The 18,904-nt window shown below is 44.8% G+C and overlaps 1 protein-coding gene across 1 annotated transcript; it reads right to left on the bottom strand.

Annotated features, from left to right (window-relative positions):
* Positions 1-16,216: 16,216 nt before the first annotated feature.
* Positions 16,217-18,365, bottom strand: LOC123184718 (probable WRKY transcription factor 33). Its single transcript, XM_044596793.1, has 3 exons — positions 17,987-18,365; positions 17,454-17,558; positions 16,217-16,948 (listed from the first exon to the last, which is right to left on the bottom strand). Exons 1-3 carry the CDS (start codon positions 18,292-18,294, stop codon positions 16,309-16,311), a joined length of 1,053 nt encoding a protein of 350 aa, XP_044452728.1. The 5' UTR covers positions 18,295-18,365; the 3' UTR covers positions 16,217-16,308.
* Positions 18,366-18,904: the final 539 nt, after the last annotated feature.

Below are 18,904 nucleotides of genomic sequence, written 5' to 3'. Positions count from 1 at the left end.
ATCAACCGCGTTGTCATAACGCTTCCACTTACGGTCTACGAGGGTACGTGGACACCACTCTCCCCTCTAGTTGCTATGCATCACCATGATCTTGCGTGTGCATAGGAAATTTTTGAAATTACTGCGTTACCCAACAGTGGTATCCGAGCCAGGTCTATGCGTAGATGTTATATGCACAAGTAGAACACAAAGGAGTTGTGGGCGTGGGTATATACATATTGCTTGCCGTCACTAGTTGATTCTTGATTCGATGGTATTGTTGGATGAAGCGGCTCAGACCGACATTACGCGTACACTTACGCGAGACTAGTTCTACCGACATGCTTCGCACATAGGTGGCTAGTGGGTGTCTGTTTTTCCAACTTTAGTTGAATCGGTTTCAATGAATAGGGTTCTTTATGAAGATCAAAGAGCAATCATTATAGTACGTTGTGGTTTCGATGCGTAGGTAAGAACAGTTCTTGCTAAAAGCCCGTAGCAGCCACGTAAAACTTGCAACAACAAAATAGAGGACGTCTAACTTGTTTTTGCAAGGCATGTTGTGATGTGATATGGTCAAGATGTGATGAGATATAATTTGTTGTATGAGATGATCATGTTTTATTGAAGTTACCGGCAACTGGCAGGAGCCTTATGGTTGTCTCTTTATTGCATAAGATGCAAGCGCCATATAATTGCTTTACTTTATTGCTATACGATAGCAATAGTTGAAAAAGCAATAGTTGGCAAGACGACCATGTGACGACACATTGATAGAGATCAAGATGATGGAGATCATGGTGTCATGCTGGTGACGATGGAGATCATGACGGTACTTTGGAGATGGAGATCAAAGGCACATGATGATGATGGCCATATCATGTCACATATTTTGATTGCATATGATGTTTATCTTTTATGTATCTTATTTTGCTTAGTACGACGGTAGCATTATGGGATGATCCCTTATTAAAATTTCAAGGTATAAGTGTTCTCCCTAAGTATGCACCATTGCGACAGTTCTTCGTGCTGAGACACCACGTGATAATCGGGTGTGATAAGCTCTACGTTCATATACAACGGGTGCAAGCCAGTTTTGCACATGCAGAATACTCGGGTTACAATTGACGAGCCTAGCATATGCAGATATGGCCTCAAAATGTTGGGACCGAAAGGTCGAGCATGAATCATATAGTAGATATGATCAACATAGTGATGTTAACCATTGAAAACTACTCCATCTCACATGATGATCGGACATGGTTTAGTTGATATGGATCACGTGATCACTTAGATGATTAGAGGGATGTCTGTCTAAGTGGGAGTTCTTAAGTAATATGATTAATTGAACTTAAATTTATCATGAACTTAGTCATGATAGTATTTGCATATCTATGTTGTAGATCAATTGCTCGCATATAGCTTCCCCATTTTATTTTTGATATGTTCCTAGAGAAAAACTATGTTGAAAGATGTTAGTAGCAATGATGCGGACTAGCTCCGTGATCCGAGGATTATCCTCAATGCTGCACAAAAGTATTATGTCCTTGATGCACCACTAGGTGACAGAACTGTTGCAGGAGCAGATGTAGACGTTATGAATATTTGATAAGCTCAGTATGATGACTACTTGATAGTTTAGTGCACCATGCTTTACAGCTTAGAACCGGGACTTCAAAACTGTTTTGAACGACATGGAGCATATGAGATGTTCCAAGAGTTGAAATTGGTATTTCATGCTCATGCCCGTGTCGAGAGGTATGAGACCTCTGACAGTACTTTTCCTACAAGATGGAGGAGAATAGCTCAACCAGTAAGCATGTGCTCAGATTGTCTGGGTACTATAATTGCTTGAATCAAGTGGTAGTTAATCTTCCAGATAAAATAGTGATTGACAGAGTTCTCTAGTCACTATCACCAAGTTACTGGAACTTCGTGATGAACTATAATATACAAGGGATGACGAAAGTAATTCCCAAGCTCTTCGCGATGCTGAGATCAGCGAAGGTAGAAATCAAGAAAATCATCAAGTGTTGATGGTTGACAAGACCACTAGTTTCAAGTAAAAGGGCAAGGGAAAGAAAGGGAACTTCAAGAAGAATGGCAAGCAAGTTGCCACTCCCATGAAGAAGCCCAAAGCTAGACCCAGGCCTGAAACTGAGTGCTTCTACTGCAAAGGAAATGGTCACTGGAAGTGGAACTGCCCTAGATACTTGGCGGATAAGAAGGATGGCATACTGAACAAAGGTATATTGGGTATACATGTTATTGATGTGTACTTTAGTAGTGTTTATAGCAACCCCTCGGTATTTGATACTGTTTCAGTTGCTAAGAGTAGTAACTCAAAATGAGAGTTGCAAAATAAACAGAGACTAGTTAAGGGCAAGGTGATGATGTGTGTTGGAAGTGATTCCAAGGTTGATAAGATCACCATCGCACACTCCCTTTACCTTCGGGATTAGTGTTGAACCTAAAATAAGTATTATTTGGTGTTTGCGTTGAGCATGAATATGATTGGATCATGTTTATTGCAATACGGTTATTCATTTAAGTCAAAGAATAATTGTTGTTCTATTTACATGAATAAAACCTTCTATGGTCATACACTCAATATAAATGGTTTATTGAAACTCGATCGTAGTGATACACATATTCATAATATTGAAGCCAAAAGATCAAAGTTAATAATGATAGTGCAACTTATTTGTGGCACTACCGTTTAGGTCATATTGGTGTAAAGCGCATGAAAAAACTCCATGCTAATTGGCTTTTGGAATCACTTGATTATGAATCACTTGATGCTTGCGAACCATGCCTCATGGGCAAGATGACTAAGACTCCGTTCTCCGAAACAATGGAGCGAGCAACTGACTTATTGGAAATAATACACACTGATGTATGCGGTCCGATGAGTGTTGAGGCTCACGGCGGGTATCGTTATTTTCTGACCTTCACAGATGATTTGAGCAGATATGGGTATATCTTTTTGATGAAACACAAGTCCGAAACATTTGAAAAGTTCAAAGAATTTCAGAATGAAGTGGAAAATCATCGTAACAAGAAAATAAAGTTTCTATGATCTGATCGCGGAGACGAATATTTGAGTTATGAGTTTGGTCTTCAACTAAAACAATGTGGAATAGTTTCACAAATTCATGCCACCTGGAACACCCCAGCATAATGGTGTGTCCGAATGTCATAACTGTACTTTATTGGATATAGTGCAATCTATGATGTCTCTTACTGATTTACCGCTATCGTTTTGGGGTTATGCTTTAGAGACAGTTGCATTCACATTAAATAGGACACTATCTAAATCCGTTGAGTTGACACCTTATGAATTGTGGTTTGGCAAGAAACCCAAGTTGTCGTTTCTTAAAGTTTAGGGCTGCGATGCTTATATGAAGAAACTTCAACCTGATAAGCTCGAACCCAAATCGGAGAAATGTGTCTTCATAGGATACCCAAAGGAGACTGTTGGGTACACCTTCTATCACAAATCCGAAGGCAAGATTTTTTTTGCTAAGAATGGATCCTTTCTAGAGAAGGAGTTTCTCTCGAAAGAAGTGAGTGGGAGAAAAGTAGAACTTGATGAGGTAATTGTACCTTCTCCCGAATTAGAAAGTAGTTCATCATAGAAATCAGTTCCAGTGATTCCTACACCAATTAGTGAGGAAGCTAATGATGATGATCATGAAAATTCAGATCAAGTTACTACCGAACCTCGTAGGTCAACCAGAGTACGGTCCCCACCAGAGTGGTACGGTAATCCTGTTCTGGAAGTCATGTTACTAGACCATGACGAACCTATGAACTATGAGGAAGCGATGATGAGCCCAGATTCCGCAAAATGGCTTGAGGCCATGAAATCTGAGATCGGATCCATGTATGAGAACAAAGTATGGACTTTGATTGACTTTCCCGATGATCGGTGAGTCATTGAGAATAAATGGATCTTCAAGAGGAAGACGGACGCTGATAGTAGTGTTGCTATCTACAAAGCTCGAATTGTCGCAAAATGTTTTCAACAAATTCAAGGTGTTGACTATGATGAGATTTTTCTCACTCGTATCGATGCTTAAAAGTCTGTCTGAATCATGTTAGCAGTTGCTGCATTTTATGAAATCTGGCAAATGGATGTCAAAACTGCATTCCTTAATGGATTTCTTAAAGAAGAGTTGTATATGATGCAACTAGAAGGTTTTGTCGATCCTAAAGGTGCTAACAAAGTGAGCAAGCTCCAGCGATCCATATATGAACTGGTGCAAGCATCTCGGAGTTGGAATATATGCTTTGATAAAGTGATCAAAGCATATGGTTTTATACAGACTTGCGGTGAAGCCTGTATTTACAAGAAAGTAAGTGGGAGCACTACAACATTTCTGATAAGTATATGTGAATGACATATTGTTGATCGGAAATAATGTAGAATTTTCTAGGAAGCATAAAGGAGTGTTTGAAAGGATTTTTTCAAAGAAAGACCTCGGTGAAGCTACTTACATATTGAGCATCAAGATCTATAGAGATAGATCAAGACGCTTGATATATTTTCAATGAGTACATACCTTGACAAGATTTTGAAGTATTTCAAAATGGAACAGTCAAAGAAGCAGTTCTTGCCTGTGTTGCAAGGTGTGAAGTTGAGTAAAGACTCAAAAGCCGACCACGGCAGAAAATAGAAAGAGAATGAAAAGTCATTCCCTATGCCTCAGTCATAGGTTCTATAAAGTATGCTATGCTATGTACCAGACCTATTGTGTACCTCACCATAAGTTTGGCAAGAGGGTACAATAATGATCCAGGAGTGGATCACTGGACAGCAGTCAAAAATATCCTTAGTGGAATAAGCAAATGTTTCTCGGTTATGGAGGCGACAAAGAGTTCGTCGTGAAGAGTTACATTGATGCAAGCTTTGACACCGATCTGGATGACTCTAAGTCTCGATCTAGATACATATTGAAAGTGGGAGCAATTATCTAGAGTAGCTCCATGCAAAGCATTGTAGACATAGAAAATTTGCGAAATGCATACGGCTCTAAATGTGGTAGACCCGTTGACTAAATTTCTCTCACAAGCAAAACATGATTACTCTTTGGGTGTTAATCACATAGCGATGTGAACTAGATTATTTACTCTAGTAAACCTTTTGGGTGTTAGTCACATGGAGATGTGAACTAATCACATAAAGATGTGAACTATTGGTGTTAAAACACATGACGATGTGAACTAGATTATTGACTCTAGTGCAAGTGGGAGACTGAAGGAAATATGCCCTAATGGAAATAATAAAGTTGCTATTTATATTTCCTTATATCATAATAAATGTTTATTATTCATGCTAGAATTGTATTAACCGGAAACTTAATACATGTGTGAATACATAGACAAACAGAGTGCCCCTAGTATGCCTCTGCTTGACTAGCTCGTTAATCAAAGATGGTTAAGTTTCCTAGCCATGGACATGTGTTGTCATTTGATGAACGGGATCACATCATTAGAGAATAATGTGATGGACAAGACCCATCCGTTACCTTAGCATAATGATCGTTCAGTTTTATTGCTACTGCTTCCTTCATGACTTATACATGTTCCTCCGACTATGAGATTATGCAACTCCCGAATACCAGAGGAACACCTTGTGTGTTATCAAACGTCACAACGTAACTGGGTGATTATAAAGATGCTCTGCAGGTGTCTCCGATGATGTTTGTTGAGTTGGCATAGATCGAGATTAGGATTTGTCACTCCGTCTATCGAAGAGGTATCTCTGGGCCCTCTCGGTAATGTACATCACTATGAGCCTTGCAAATAATGTGACTAATGAGTTAGTTGCAGATGATGCATTACGGAACGAGTAAAGAGACTTATCGGTAACGAGATTGAACTAGGTATGATGATACCAATGATCGAATCTCGGGCAAGTAACATACCGATGACAAAGGGAACAATGTATGTTGTTATGCGGTTTGACCGATAAAGATCTCGTAGAATATTTAGGAGCCAATATGAGCATCCGGGTTCCACTATTGGTTATTGACCGGAGATGTGTCTCGGTCATGTCTACATAGTTCTCGAACCCGTAAGGTCCGCACGCTTAACGTTCGATGACGATTTGCATTATGAGTTATGTGATTTGATGTACCGAAGGTTGTTTGGAGTCCCGGATGAGATCACGGACATGACGAGGAGTCTCGAAATGGTCGACACGTAAAGATTGATATATTGGAAGGGTATATTTGGACATTGGAAAGGTTCCAAGTGATTCGGGTATTTTTCAGAGTACCGGAGAGTTACAGGAATTCGCCGGGGGAGTAATGGGCCTTAATGGGCCATACGGGAAAGGAGAGAAGGTCCTCAAGGGGTGGCTGCGCGCCCCCCATGGGCTGGTCCGAATTGGACTAGGGAGGGGGCAGCGCCCCCCCTCTTTCCTTCTCTCCCCTTCCCCTTCCTTCTTCTCCTACTCCAACTAGGGAAGGGGGGGAACCTACTCCTACTAGGAGTAGGAATCCCCCTTGGGGCGCGCCATAGAGAGAGCCGGCCCTCCCCTCCTCCACTCCTTTATATACGAGGGAGGGGGGCACCACATAGACACACAAGTTGATTGTTTAGCCATGTGTGGTGCCCCCCTCCACAGATTTCCACCTCGGTCATATCGTTGCAGTGCTCAGGCGAAGCCCTACGCCGATAGCTTCATCATCACCGTCACCACGCCGTCGTGCTGACGAAACTCTCCCTCGATCTCACATGGATGTAGAGTTCATGGGACGACACCGAGCTGAACGTGTGCAGATCGCGGAGGTGCCGTATCTTCGGTGCTAAGATCGGTCGGATCGTGAAGACGTACGACTACATCAACCGTGTTGTCATAACGCTTCCGCTTACGGTCTATGAGGGTACATGGACAACACTCTCCCCTCTCGTTGCTATGCATCACCATGATCTTGCGTGTGCGTAGGATTTTTTTTGAAATTACTGTGTTACCGAACAACAAGAAGATCAAGTCCCTATGATCTGATCAAGGGGAGAGTATCTGAGTTATGAGTTTGGCAATCACTAAAGGCAAGGTGGAATCGTTTCACTGTTGACGCCACCTGGAACACCGTAGCGTAATTGTGTGTCCGAACGTCGTAATCACACCCTATTGGATATGGTGTGATCTATGATGTCTCTTACCGATCTACCGCTATCATTTTGGGGTTATGCATTAGAGACAATTACATTCACTTTAAATAGGGCACCATATAAGTCAGTGGAGACGACACCGTATGAACTATGGTTTCACAAGAAACCTAAGCTGTTGTTTCTTAAGGTTTGGGGCTACGATGCTTATGTCGATAGGCTTCGGCCAGAAAAGCTCGAACCCAAAGCGGAAAATTGTGTCTTCATAGAATACCAAACAAGACGATTGGGTATACCTTCTATCTCAGGTCTGAGGGCAAAGTGGTTGTCGCTAGGAACATGTCCTTTCTCGAGAAAGAGTTTATCTCGAAAGAATTGAGTGGGAGGAAGATAGAACTTGATGAGGTTGTTGAACCTTCACTTCAACCAGATAGTAGCGCATCACAGAAAGATGTTTCTGTGTCACTTACGTCAGTTGAAGAGAAAGCTAATGATGATGATCATGAAGCTTCAAATCAAATTACTATCAAACCTCGTAGGTCGACAAGGGCGTGTACAACTTTTGAGTGGTAACCCTGTCTTAAAGGTCATGTTGTTGGACAACGATGAACCTATGAGCTATGAAGAAGCGATGGTGGGCCCGAATTCCAACAAATGGCTGGAAGCCATGAAATCCGAGATAGGATCCATGTATGAGAACAAAGTATGGATTTTGGTAGACTTTCCCGATGATCGGCAAGCCATTGAGAAAAAATGGATCTTTAAGAAGAAGATAGACACTGATGGTATTGTCACCATTTATGGAGCTCGACTTGTCTCAAAGAAGTTTCTGACAAGTTCAAGGAGTTGACTATGATGAGACTTTCTCAATCATAGCGATGCTAAAGTCTGTTAGAATTATGTTAGGAGTTGTTGCATTTTCATTTATGAAATCTGGCAGATGGATGTCAAAACAAAGTTTCATTGACTGTTTCCATGAGGAAAGGATGTATGTTATACAACCAGAAGGTTTTGTCGATCCTAAGTATGCTAAAATGTATGCAACTCCAGCGATCCTTCTAAGGACTGGAGCAAGCATATCGGAGTTAGAACATACGCTTTGATGAGGTGATCAAAGCATCTGGGTTTATACAAAGTTTGCAAGAAACTTGTATTTGCAAGAAAGTGAGTGGGAGCACTACAACATTTTGATAAGTATATGTGGATGACATATGTTGATCGGAAATGATGTAGAATTTCTGGAAACCATAAATGGTTGTTTGAATGGAGTTTTTCAAAGGAAGACCTGTGTAAAACTACTTACATGTTGGGTATCAAGATCTATAGAGATAGATCAAGACGCCTGATAATATAAGACTTTCACAGAGCACATACCTTGACATGATCTTGAAGGAGTTCAAGATGGATCAGTCAAAGAAGGAGTTCTTTCCTGAGTTGTAAGGTGTGAAGTTAAGACTTGAAGCTCGACCACGGCAGAAGAAAGAGAAAGGACGAAAGTCGTCCCCTATGCCTTAGCCATAGGCTCTATATGATATGCCATGCTGTGTACTGCGATGTGCCTTGCCACATGTCTGGCAAGGGGGTATAAGAGTGATCCAGGAGTGGATCATTGGACAACGGTCAAAAATTGTCCTTAGGAATAAGGAAATGTTTCTCGATTATGGAGGTGATGAAGAGTTCGTCATAAAGGGTTACGTCGATGCAAGCTTTAACACCTATACAGATGACTCTGAGTAGCAAACCGGATACATATAGTGGAGCAACCATTTGGAATAGGTCCAAGTGGATCATAGTAGCAACATCTACAATATGAAATAGAGATTCGCGAAGAACACACGGATCTGAATGTTGCAGACTCGTTGACTGAAACCTCTCTCGTAAGCATAACATGATCAAACCCTAGAACTCATTGAGTGTTAATCACATGGTGATGTGAACTAGATTATTTACTCTAGTAAACTCTTGGGTGTTAATCACATGGCAATGTGAACTAGATTATTGAATCAAGTAAACTCTTTGGGTGTTAGTCACATGGCGATGTGAACTATTAGTGTTGATCACATCGTGATGTGAACTAGATTATTGACTCTAGTGCAAGTGGAAGACTGTTGGAAATATGCCCTAGAGGCAATAATAAAATGGTTATTATTATATTTCCTTGTTCATGATAATTGTCTATTGTTCATGTTATAATTGTATTAACCGGAAAGCGTAATACATGTGTGAATACATAGACCACAACATGTCCCTAGCAAGACTCTAGTTGACTAGCTCGTTGACCAATAGATGGTTATGGTTTCCTGACCATGGACATTGGATGTCGTTGATAATCGGATCACATCATTAGGAAAATGATGTGATGGAAAATACCCAATACTAAGCATAGCACAAGATCTGTAGTTCGTTTCCTAGAGCTTTTCTATTGTCAAGTATCATTTCCTTAGACCATGAGATTTTGCAACTCCCGGATACCGTAGGAATGCTTTGGGTGTATCAAACGTCACAACGTAACTGGGGGGCTATAAAGGTGCACTACAGGAATCTCCGAAAGTGTCTGTTGGGTTGGCATGAATCGAGACTGGGATTTGTCACTCCGTATGACGGAGAGGTATCTCTGGGTCCACTCGGTAATGCATCATCATAATGAGCTCAATGTGACTAAGGAGTTAGCCATGGGATCATGCATTACAGAACGAGTAAAGAGACTTGCCGGTAACGAGATTGAACGAGGTATGGGGATACCGACGATTGAATCTCGGGCAAGTAACATACCGATGGACAAAGGGAATTGTATACGAGATTGAGTGAATCCTCGACATCGTGGTTCATCTGATGAGATCATCATGGAACGTGTGGGAGCCAACATGGGTATCCAGATCCTGCTGTTGGTTATTGGCCGAAGAGATGTCTCGGTCATGTCTGCATGGTTCCTGAACCCGTAGTGTCTACACACTTAAGGTTCGGTGACGCTAGAGTTGTAATGGGAATAGTATGTGGTTACCAAAGGTTGTTCGGAGTCCCGGATGAGATCCTGGACGTGACGAGGAACTCCGGAATGGTCCAGAGGTGAATATTGATATATTGGACAAAGGGTATTGGAGTTCGGAATTGTTCTGGGAGTACCGGGTGATGACCAGCGTGACCGAAATGAGTTTCGGAGGCCCCGGCAAACATTGGGGGGGGGCTTATGGGCCAATGGGAGGGGCACACCAGCCCACTAAGGGGATGTGCGCCACTCCCACCCCATCTCACTTAACCTGGAGAGGTGGGGGCGCCTCCCCTAGGGCAGCCGCCCCTCCCGGCTTGGGAGGCAAGTTTCCTAGGGGTGTGGGCTTCGGGTAACTTTTGGGTGGTCGCTCGAGGCCGTATTCCTCGGCTGCCAGGACGTTAGTCCATCTATCCTTGAGAAGATCTTGATCAGCTTGATGTTGTTGTTGCTTCCTTTTCAGGATCCTTGCAGTGGCTATTAGTCGGCGCTTAAAGCGCTCTTGCTTGAGAGGTTCCTCAGGCACGATAAAATCTTCGTCGTCGAGGCTCACCTCATCCTCGGAGAGTGGAAGATAGTTACTGTCCTCCGAGTCTTCGTGTTCGGCATGTTCATCAGGGCTAACTCGCCCATCTTCACGTTCGTCCTATTCGGAAGTTGGCTCAACGGGGTATTCATTGTCTTCGGCATCGTCTAGAATGTTGTTTTCTCCTGTTTCGGTATTGCTATCTTTTTCACGGCCTGACTTAGAGCGGCGCCGCTATTGTCGGTGCTTTGGCTGTATCTCAGGAGGTTTATCTTCCACTTGGTCTTCTTTGTCATCGTTGTTAACTTCTTTGGGTGTGTCCACCATGTATACGTCTTAGGAGGAGGTGGCCGTCCAGCACCCGGTAAATGGCGGGTTTTGGGCATGCTCCTCTTCGGCATCTTCGTCCATGCCATCGATGTCTTCAGAGTCGTAGTCGAGCATGTCGGTTAGATCTTCGATAGTGGCTATTCAGTGGGAGGTGGGTGGGAAACGAAATTCCCCGTCATCAGCCCCCAGTTCAAACTGGATATAATTCAGTTGTGAGTCCCCTGCTAAAGAGAGGGTTTTTAATGAGTTTAGCACATCGCCTAAAGGTGAGTGCCGGAAGATGTCCGCGGAACTGAATTCGACGATCGGCGCCTGGTAAGGCTCGGCGGACGCGGATGCATGTAGTTCGGAACCAGTGACCGGAGATGAATCCGGGGGTCCGGTGACGCAGACCCCGCTCGAAGCTGAGTATGTGTGCGGCCCCAATGCCGATGATTCTGCGGCTTCCGTGGCGGGGTTAAGCTTCCCGTCTTCGGATGGCACAGGCTGCTCCAGATCTAGGGCCAGAGCGCTTACAGGCGCAATCTCCTGAGTATGGTCTGATGACAGATTTAGGTCATGTTCATTGCGGTGGCAGGGAGCGGCTGCCATGGTATCAAATCCGTCGAAGATCAAGTCTCCGCGGATATCAGCGACGTAGTTCAAGCTTCCAAACCTGACCTGACGGCCAAGGGCGTAGCTATCGATCTGCTCTAGATGGCCAAGTGAGTTGGCCCGCAGTGTGAAGCCGCCGAGTACGAAGATCTGGCCAGGGAGAAAGACATCCCCCGGGCGGCGTTGTTGTAGATGATGAATGGAGCCATCGAACCTTCTGATGACGACACGGCGGAACTCTCAATGAAAGCACCAATGTCGGTGTCAAAACCGGCGGATCTCGGGTAGGGGGTCTCGAACTTTGCGTCTAGGGTCGATGGTAACAGGATACAGGGGACACGATGTTTACCCAGGTTCGGGCCCTCTCTACGGAGGTAATACCCTACTTCCTGCTTGATTGATATTGATGAATATAAGTATTACAAGAGTTGATCTACCACGAGATCGTAATGGCTAAAACCCTAGAAGTCTAGCCTATATGATTATGATTATCCCTACGGACTAAACCCTCCGGTTTATATAGACACCGGCGGGGACTATGGTTATACAAAGTCGGTTATAGAGAAAGGAATCTTCATATCCAAACGCCAAGCTTGCCATCCACGCCAAGGAGAGTCCCGTCCGGACACGGGTGAGAGTCTTCGGTCTTGTATCTTCATAGCCCATCAGTCCGGCCCATGCCCAACAGGCCGGACGCCCAAGGACCCCTTAGTCCAGGACTCCCTCACCCCTCCCCTAGGGAAACCCTAGGGCGCCTCCTCCTCACCCCTTCCTCCTATATATAGTGAGGGAGAGAGAGGGCAGCCGCACCCCTTCCCTGGCGCAGCCCCTCCCTCCTCCAACACCTCCTCCTCCTCTGTAGTGCTTAGTGAAGCTCTACCGGAGAACCACGAGCTCCATCACCACCACGTCGTCGTGCTGCCGGAGTTCTCCCTCAACTTCTCCTCTCCCCTTGCTGGATCAAGAAGAAGGAGACATCCCCGGGCTGTACGTGTGTTGAACGCGGAGGCGCCGTACGTTCGGCGCTTGATCGGATCTTTCACGATTTGAATCGCCGCGAGTACGACTCCATCAACCGCGTTCTTGTAACGCTTCCGCTTAGCGATCTTCAAGGGTATGAAGATGCACTCCCTCTCTCTCGTTGCTAGCATCTCATAGATTGATCTTGGTGACACGTAAGAAAATTTTAAATTATTACTATGTTCCCCAACACATGCATGTCAACTAGGAATTTTTGCTGATGTGACACACGATTAAATGAGGAAAAGGATAATTGAGTATCATGACATGATATTGTATCATATTAAATGATGTACTAGTACGTGTCATGCATAAAAATAAATGAGACTACTATGATACCAAGCTATAATACTATATGCTATGGAGGCAGTATCATACATTAGTATATGATACTTCCCATTATGATCAGCCTAATAATCCGAGCTACGTTCAGTTGGCGCATGTTGGTCTTACATGTACATGAAGCCGAGGTGAGTATTTTCCCTCATTATTGTAAATATAGTTCATGTAGCGATTATTGTGACACTTGTGGATCATACTTTATTATAATTTCTTTGAAGAAGAACTAATGCATAGAAAGTAGGATAGCCATGCAAGAAGGTACAGAGTATATATAGTTGAAACTTCTCCTAGAAGTGAAGGGACCATTTTCACGCCTCAGTGCTGAATCTTAGCTCGACTTTGACTTGGTAGCATATACACCAAGGGGGGAAAGTACTTTGTAAGATTTTAAATGGATCGATGTAACTTACTGGCTTGAGAATTGGAGACCACTCGTGGTGACCTGGCAAGTAGTTTTCATTGCTTTGTTTTTTGGGGACGCAAGATAGAAAAATGTGGAAGAACTACACATGTTCTTTGCCTTTGTGGCCTTGTTCCATTTGAGCTTATCACCTGGAGGACTAATCCATGAATGAGTTCCTTGCTTTTGTTTTCTATGTGAAAATGACTCGAGCTATGTGTCGAGTGGTAGAGCCAATTCAATAGTTTTTTCAGTACTATATATGCAGTGTAGTCAAAGTTTCTGGAGTGAAAGACTTGCAAACTTGGCGTGACATTTTCCAACTTTTTTTGTCACTAGGGCCAACGTGGATATCCATTAGTCCAACTAAGCATCGATGAGAAAACTATGCTACCTAGTGCAGCCTTCAATGAGAGGCGGTCTAGCAGCTATTTTCTGATTGTGGAGTAATATTGTACCGCGTTGTTGTATTCACTTTTTTTTAATCTTGCCTGCAAGGGTTCACAGGTCTCTCCGCTCACTTAATTTTATGGGGGTTGTAGTGTTTTTTTTATTTGAGTTGCTTGTAATGGTTTTTTTTGTTTTTCTATTTGGTTGTGCTAGAACTATATAAAGTTCTGACAACACAAAAGGTTCAATCTTACATGCAGGTATTACTCTTGTGTACTACTCCCTCCGTCCCATAATATAAAAATGTTTTTGACATTAAACTCCCTCCGTCCCATAATATAAGGATGTTTTTGACATTAATGTCAAAAACATTCTTATATCATGGGACGGAGGGAGTAGTTGGTTGCAATCATGGGCTTTAATACAATGGTCGCATCGCAAGTAGCTGATGGATCTTGGCGCCAAAAGATCAGAGTGACTTACTAGGGATTTTTTGTGTAGTTTGGTTCATGTGCTTGTAATAAATGATTAATAATATTGAGCTTTAAACCATTTTTGTATGCGTAGGTTAGGTAATGAAATCTAGTTTCTATTTTTTAAACGTAAATAAACACTTTTTGCGTTCAAACTTGAGAGTTTTTATTCAACAAATGAGCTCCTAGCATCATCAGCCAATAAACTGGTGAGCAGAAAAGATGGTCTAGAATCAGTCTAACTTCCGGTGATCATTTTTTTTTCGAAACGGAGGCAAAAGATTTGCCTCATCATTTAATTAAGAGGAGAATAAAGTTTGATTGTTTACAACCCACGATAACACGCCACATGGCAACTACTCACGTACTAGAATGTCCCCTAGTTTTTTAGCTCCTGTCGTCACCCATAGTCTAGCGTCGGTAAGAATGTTGTTGACTAGGATCGGCGGCGGTGCGTTCTTGTGACGGAAGATGCATGCATTCCTCTCGTTCCAGATGGTCCATGAAACAAGCATTGTGAGGGAGGCCATGGCCTTCCTATTGGGAATACCCAATCCGGTCATGTTCGCCCACCATTCCTTGACGGAGGCTCCAAGGTGCCAACTGGAAGGGTCCATATGGTCCAGACTTAGCTTGTCGATGACCAGTCTCCACAACCTATTGGTGAAGCGGCACTTGAATAAAAGGTGAGCCCCTGTTTCTTGCTCCCTCCCACAAAGAGGGCAATGACCACAGTTTTGCCACCCACGCTTGTCCAATCTATCCGCCGTCCAAATCCGGTCTTGTAAAGCAAGCCAAGCAAAAAACTTGACTTTTGGCGGTGCCCAAGCCTTCCACACCATTTGCTCCATGGGAGAATTAACCATGCCCAAGAATTGTGCTTTATAAGCGGAGGCGGCCGAGTATTGCCCGTTAGTTGTGTGCTTCCAGACGATGTCGTCCTCGGAGTGCTCGTCAAGAATGATGTCAAGTAAAAGCATCCAAAGGGTAAAAAATTCCCTTATGTGGTCAACGGATACCACAGTGTCTGACCTTATCTTTAAAATCCAAGCATTGTCCTTAATAGCTTCCCGCACTTTCTAGTTTTTTTTTTGAGGAGGCCTCGTAAATGAGCGGTGCAATCTCCTTAGGCTTGCGCCCTAGCAACCATGGGGAGTCCCAGAATGGCGTTCTAGCCCCATTCCCCAAAATGATGGTGGTGGAAGCGTAGAAGAAGTCAAGGTCGGCCTCGTCGCATGGGTTTTCTGTGCCCACCCACATCTTGCTTGGTTCCTTCCATTCAAACCAAGGCCAGCGCAATCTCAGAGCCCGAGCAAATTTGTCAGTGTTCAACACCCCTAGTCCTCCATACTGAATTGGACGGCAAACCACCTCCCAGTTGACCTTACACTTAGCCCCGGTGGTCTTGTCTGAACCCGACCATAGAAATGCCCGCTCCAGCTTGTTGACATTGTGCAGTGTGCCCAGAGGGACGACAAGCGGTGTGATAAAGTATATCACCTGGGAGGTGGTCACAGACCTGACAAGGGCCGTGCGGCCAATGGTAGTGATGTTTTGACCCTCCCAAGTAACCAGTTTGTTGGCAACCTTGTCCTCTAGGAATTGTAGGTCCACCTTCTTGAGTTGCCAGATCGAGAGTGGGAGGCCCAGGTATCTCATCGGGAAGGAGGTCCTAGTTGCAGGCAAACTCTGTAGGACATGGCCCAATCGGACACGGGAGCAGCGGATGGGTACAACTGAGCTTTTCTGGAAGTTGGTGCAAAGACCAGTCACCTCCCCGAATCCCTTTAGAATTGCCGCCAGGTTGTCGACATCGCTCTTGATAGGGGCCATGAACACGGCCGCGTCGTCCGCGTAGAGGGATGTTCTCGCCATGGCCCTCCTACCACGAATATGGGCTGGTACATTGGCTGATCATCCTTCCGGTGATCATCAAGCATACTTCGCACAAAGATGGGCTGGTACATTGGCTGATCTAATTTAAGGTCATACGGACAAAAATACATATATATTTACACATGACATACTAATATGATACAAATTACATACATGCCCAATATACATACATAGACATCCCGCAACAACATATATACATAGACAGCACACCCAACTAATAGCTCAATTAGCATGCACATGCACATAGGCATGGTCAGGAATCAAAGCTGAACAGGTCGTCGTCGCAAACGGTGTTGCCAAATGATCCCCCCAACGATCCCGACATGAACCCGAGGCTGCTCGGCGAGGAAGGGAAGCTGTCCATGCCCGCGCCAGCATCCATGTCGACACCGGCAACACCCACCACTGGCCAGTACTCAGCTGGGGCTGATCCCACGGTCAACGGCGACGTACTCCGGCCAGTTATGTCCACAAATTGCCCGCCGGCGTACTGCATGAACCTTTCGTGGCAAGCCCGCGATGACGAGCCACTGGGTATACCCTCCTGAGCCGGCGGCGAGGAGCTGTAGTTGGAGAATTGGGAGAAGAGCATTGGATGATGATCAACCGGTTCTTTCATAAGATGATGAGCAAAAGCGCTCGTGCTCGTGCTTGCGGTGAAAGCGCGGTTGGCTCCATTGATGGGCGCGAAGCTGATGAGGTTTGCGCAGTCCGGCGGCGGGGCAGTGTCGGCGGCACCTTGGACGATGAGCGATGGGAACGTGGAGGGGTCCCTGCAGGTGTGCTGGCCGTAGTAGTCGATGGTGTACTCCGACGGGTTGGCCTCGGATACGTGGACGTGCCTCTTGGCCTTGCAGCCTTGATCTGGCAAATGCGTGCACCTGTAGTAGCTCCTGGATATATGCCCATATGCAAATCAGTAATAATCCTACTCCCTCCGTTCGGAATTACTTGTCGCAGAAATGGATGTATCTAGACGTATTTTAGTTCTAGATACATTCATTTCCGAGACAAGTAATTCCGAACGGAGGGAGTACATTATGTGAGCTAGCTACAAGTCTACTAGCTACTCCAATAATACCCCAATACAACAACTGGTGCTGTATATAGGGAGCAATAAGCACCGTATCCATGCATGCATTTAATCAATGGAAAAGCTCAACTTCCCTTAAAAGGATAAGATTAAAAAGCTCAACTATGCAACTAGTTAATTAAGCAGTTGGCAAGTGTGCTTGGCTAGCAAGCTACTCCATCCGTCCCATAATATAAAAACGGTTTTTACAATATGCTAGTGCAAAAAACGCTCTTATATTATGAGATAGAAAGAGTACAATACTAGTGATTCAGTAATCACTCTTTACTTATACTTGGACAGCTCGACGTATCGAGATGGTGTACCTCGGGTTAGTTGAGTCATTTATCTGTTTCTGTCCGTACTTCCTCCATGACTTGCCATCTGTGAGCGTCGTAGCGGTGACCGTCTTGATTAGAGGGCTCTTCATCCTGCCATGAATAACAGATAGGAGTATATATGATTTGATATACCCATGCATGCATGCTAATCTTAGTGACATCTACTTCCTCCGTTCTAAATTACTCGTCGCAGAAATGGATGTATCTAGAACTAAAATATATCTAGATACATCCATGCATGCGATAAGTAATTCGGGACAAAGGGAGTACTTTTCAATCTTTTTTTTTAGTGAATCTACTTTTCAATCAATCTGATAACACAGGAATCGGTCATCACAAGTCGTCCCCTCATCATTGGTTCTTAAAGTTCTCCCACTGTGCCGCCAAATTAATAGTCCAATTTGCAAAATATAATTTGTTAAATCGCATGCATACTGAAGCGCATCCAAGAAATACTACTATAGCTATAGCTAGCTACTTGTCGCACGGTTGATAAAAGGGTTTTAGAGTTTCTTCACCTTCCCCTGGAGCTGCTCCGGCGGTGCGGCCCGGACGACGCCGCGCCGGTTCTCCTCCTCCTCCCGCCCGGTCCCCCGCCTGCTCCCGACGACGACGACGCCACGCTGCCGTCGCCGGTGCCGAGAACGGCCGACAAGGCGCTTGACAGCTTGGCCGTCATCCCCTCCACCAGCTCCCCCGCTTCTACGGTCGCCCCAGGCGAAGACTCCTGCAGCACGGTCTGCAGCATAGCCACGCGGTCGCGAACATCCACAAGGTCGTCTAAGACCACCGCCGCCGGTGAGCGCGCGCCGCCAGAAGACGCCATGCCAGCCAGAGAGGCACAGAGAGCAAGCGAAGCTGCTGGTGGTGCTGCTGAGTTGGTACGGTTGGCGTGCTCGACGCACGGTGGGAAGGTGGGGGGGAAAGCAAGAGGAAGAGGCGAGGAACAAGGAGGCGAGCGCGTGCGGCCCCCGGCTAGGAAGGCGACGTCGGGGCGTCATCGGCGTGACTCAGCCGGGTGAGCTCACCGATCGCTCTCATGCATGCATGGTCGTGGGGCCATGCATGGCACTGGCACTGGCACCGCCTCTATCCGGCACAAATGGTTTGCACAGTCATGATGTGAGCACTACCATTAATCTACCATTACTTCTTGCAGTAAAGGGCCAATTTTCCTCCATGATAAACAAAGTAAAGGGCCAATTGATGGATGCCACTTTTCTTACAGGCCACGGAAGTCGCAATGCTCGCCAAGGAAAATATAGTAAAAGCGAAACGCCTATAACTAGCAAACTGATCACTCGCAATGCTCACCGATCGCTCTCGCCCAGCAACCGTCCAGGGGAGCATCTTCCAAGACAGCAAACTGCTTGCATATCAACGCGGGAGTACCTACAATCTCAAGCTCAGATGCACCCGCAAATTATAAGGCCAAC

Source organism: Triticum aestivum, chromosome 2A (genome assembly GCF_018294505.1).
Source record: "Triticum aestivum cultivar Chinese Spring chromosome 2A, IWGSC CS RefSeq v2.1, whole genome shotgun sequence".
Taxonomy (NCBI): Eukaryota; Viridiplantae; Streptophyta; class Magnoliopsida; order Poales; family Poaceae; genus Triticum; species Triticum aestivum.
This window is presented reverse-complemented; position numbering and strand designations above follow the sequence as displayed.

Bases quoted from the DNA above. Each gene is read 5' to 3' on its own strand.
- LOC123184718 (XM_044596793.1), bottom strand. From the start codon at position 18,294: ATGGCGTCTTCTGGCGGCGCGCGCTCACCGGCGGCGGTGGTCTTAGAC. The intron at 17,559-17,986 runs GTGAAGAAACTC...TATTCATGGCAG, and splicing joins CGGAGCAGCTCCAGGGGAAG to GATGAAGAGCCCTCTAATCA. The intron at 16,949-17,453 runs GTACACCATCTC...GCATATATCCAG, and splicing joins AATGACTCAACTAACCCGAG to GAGCTACTACAGGTGCACGC.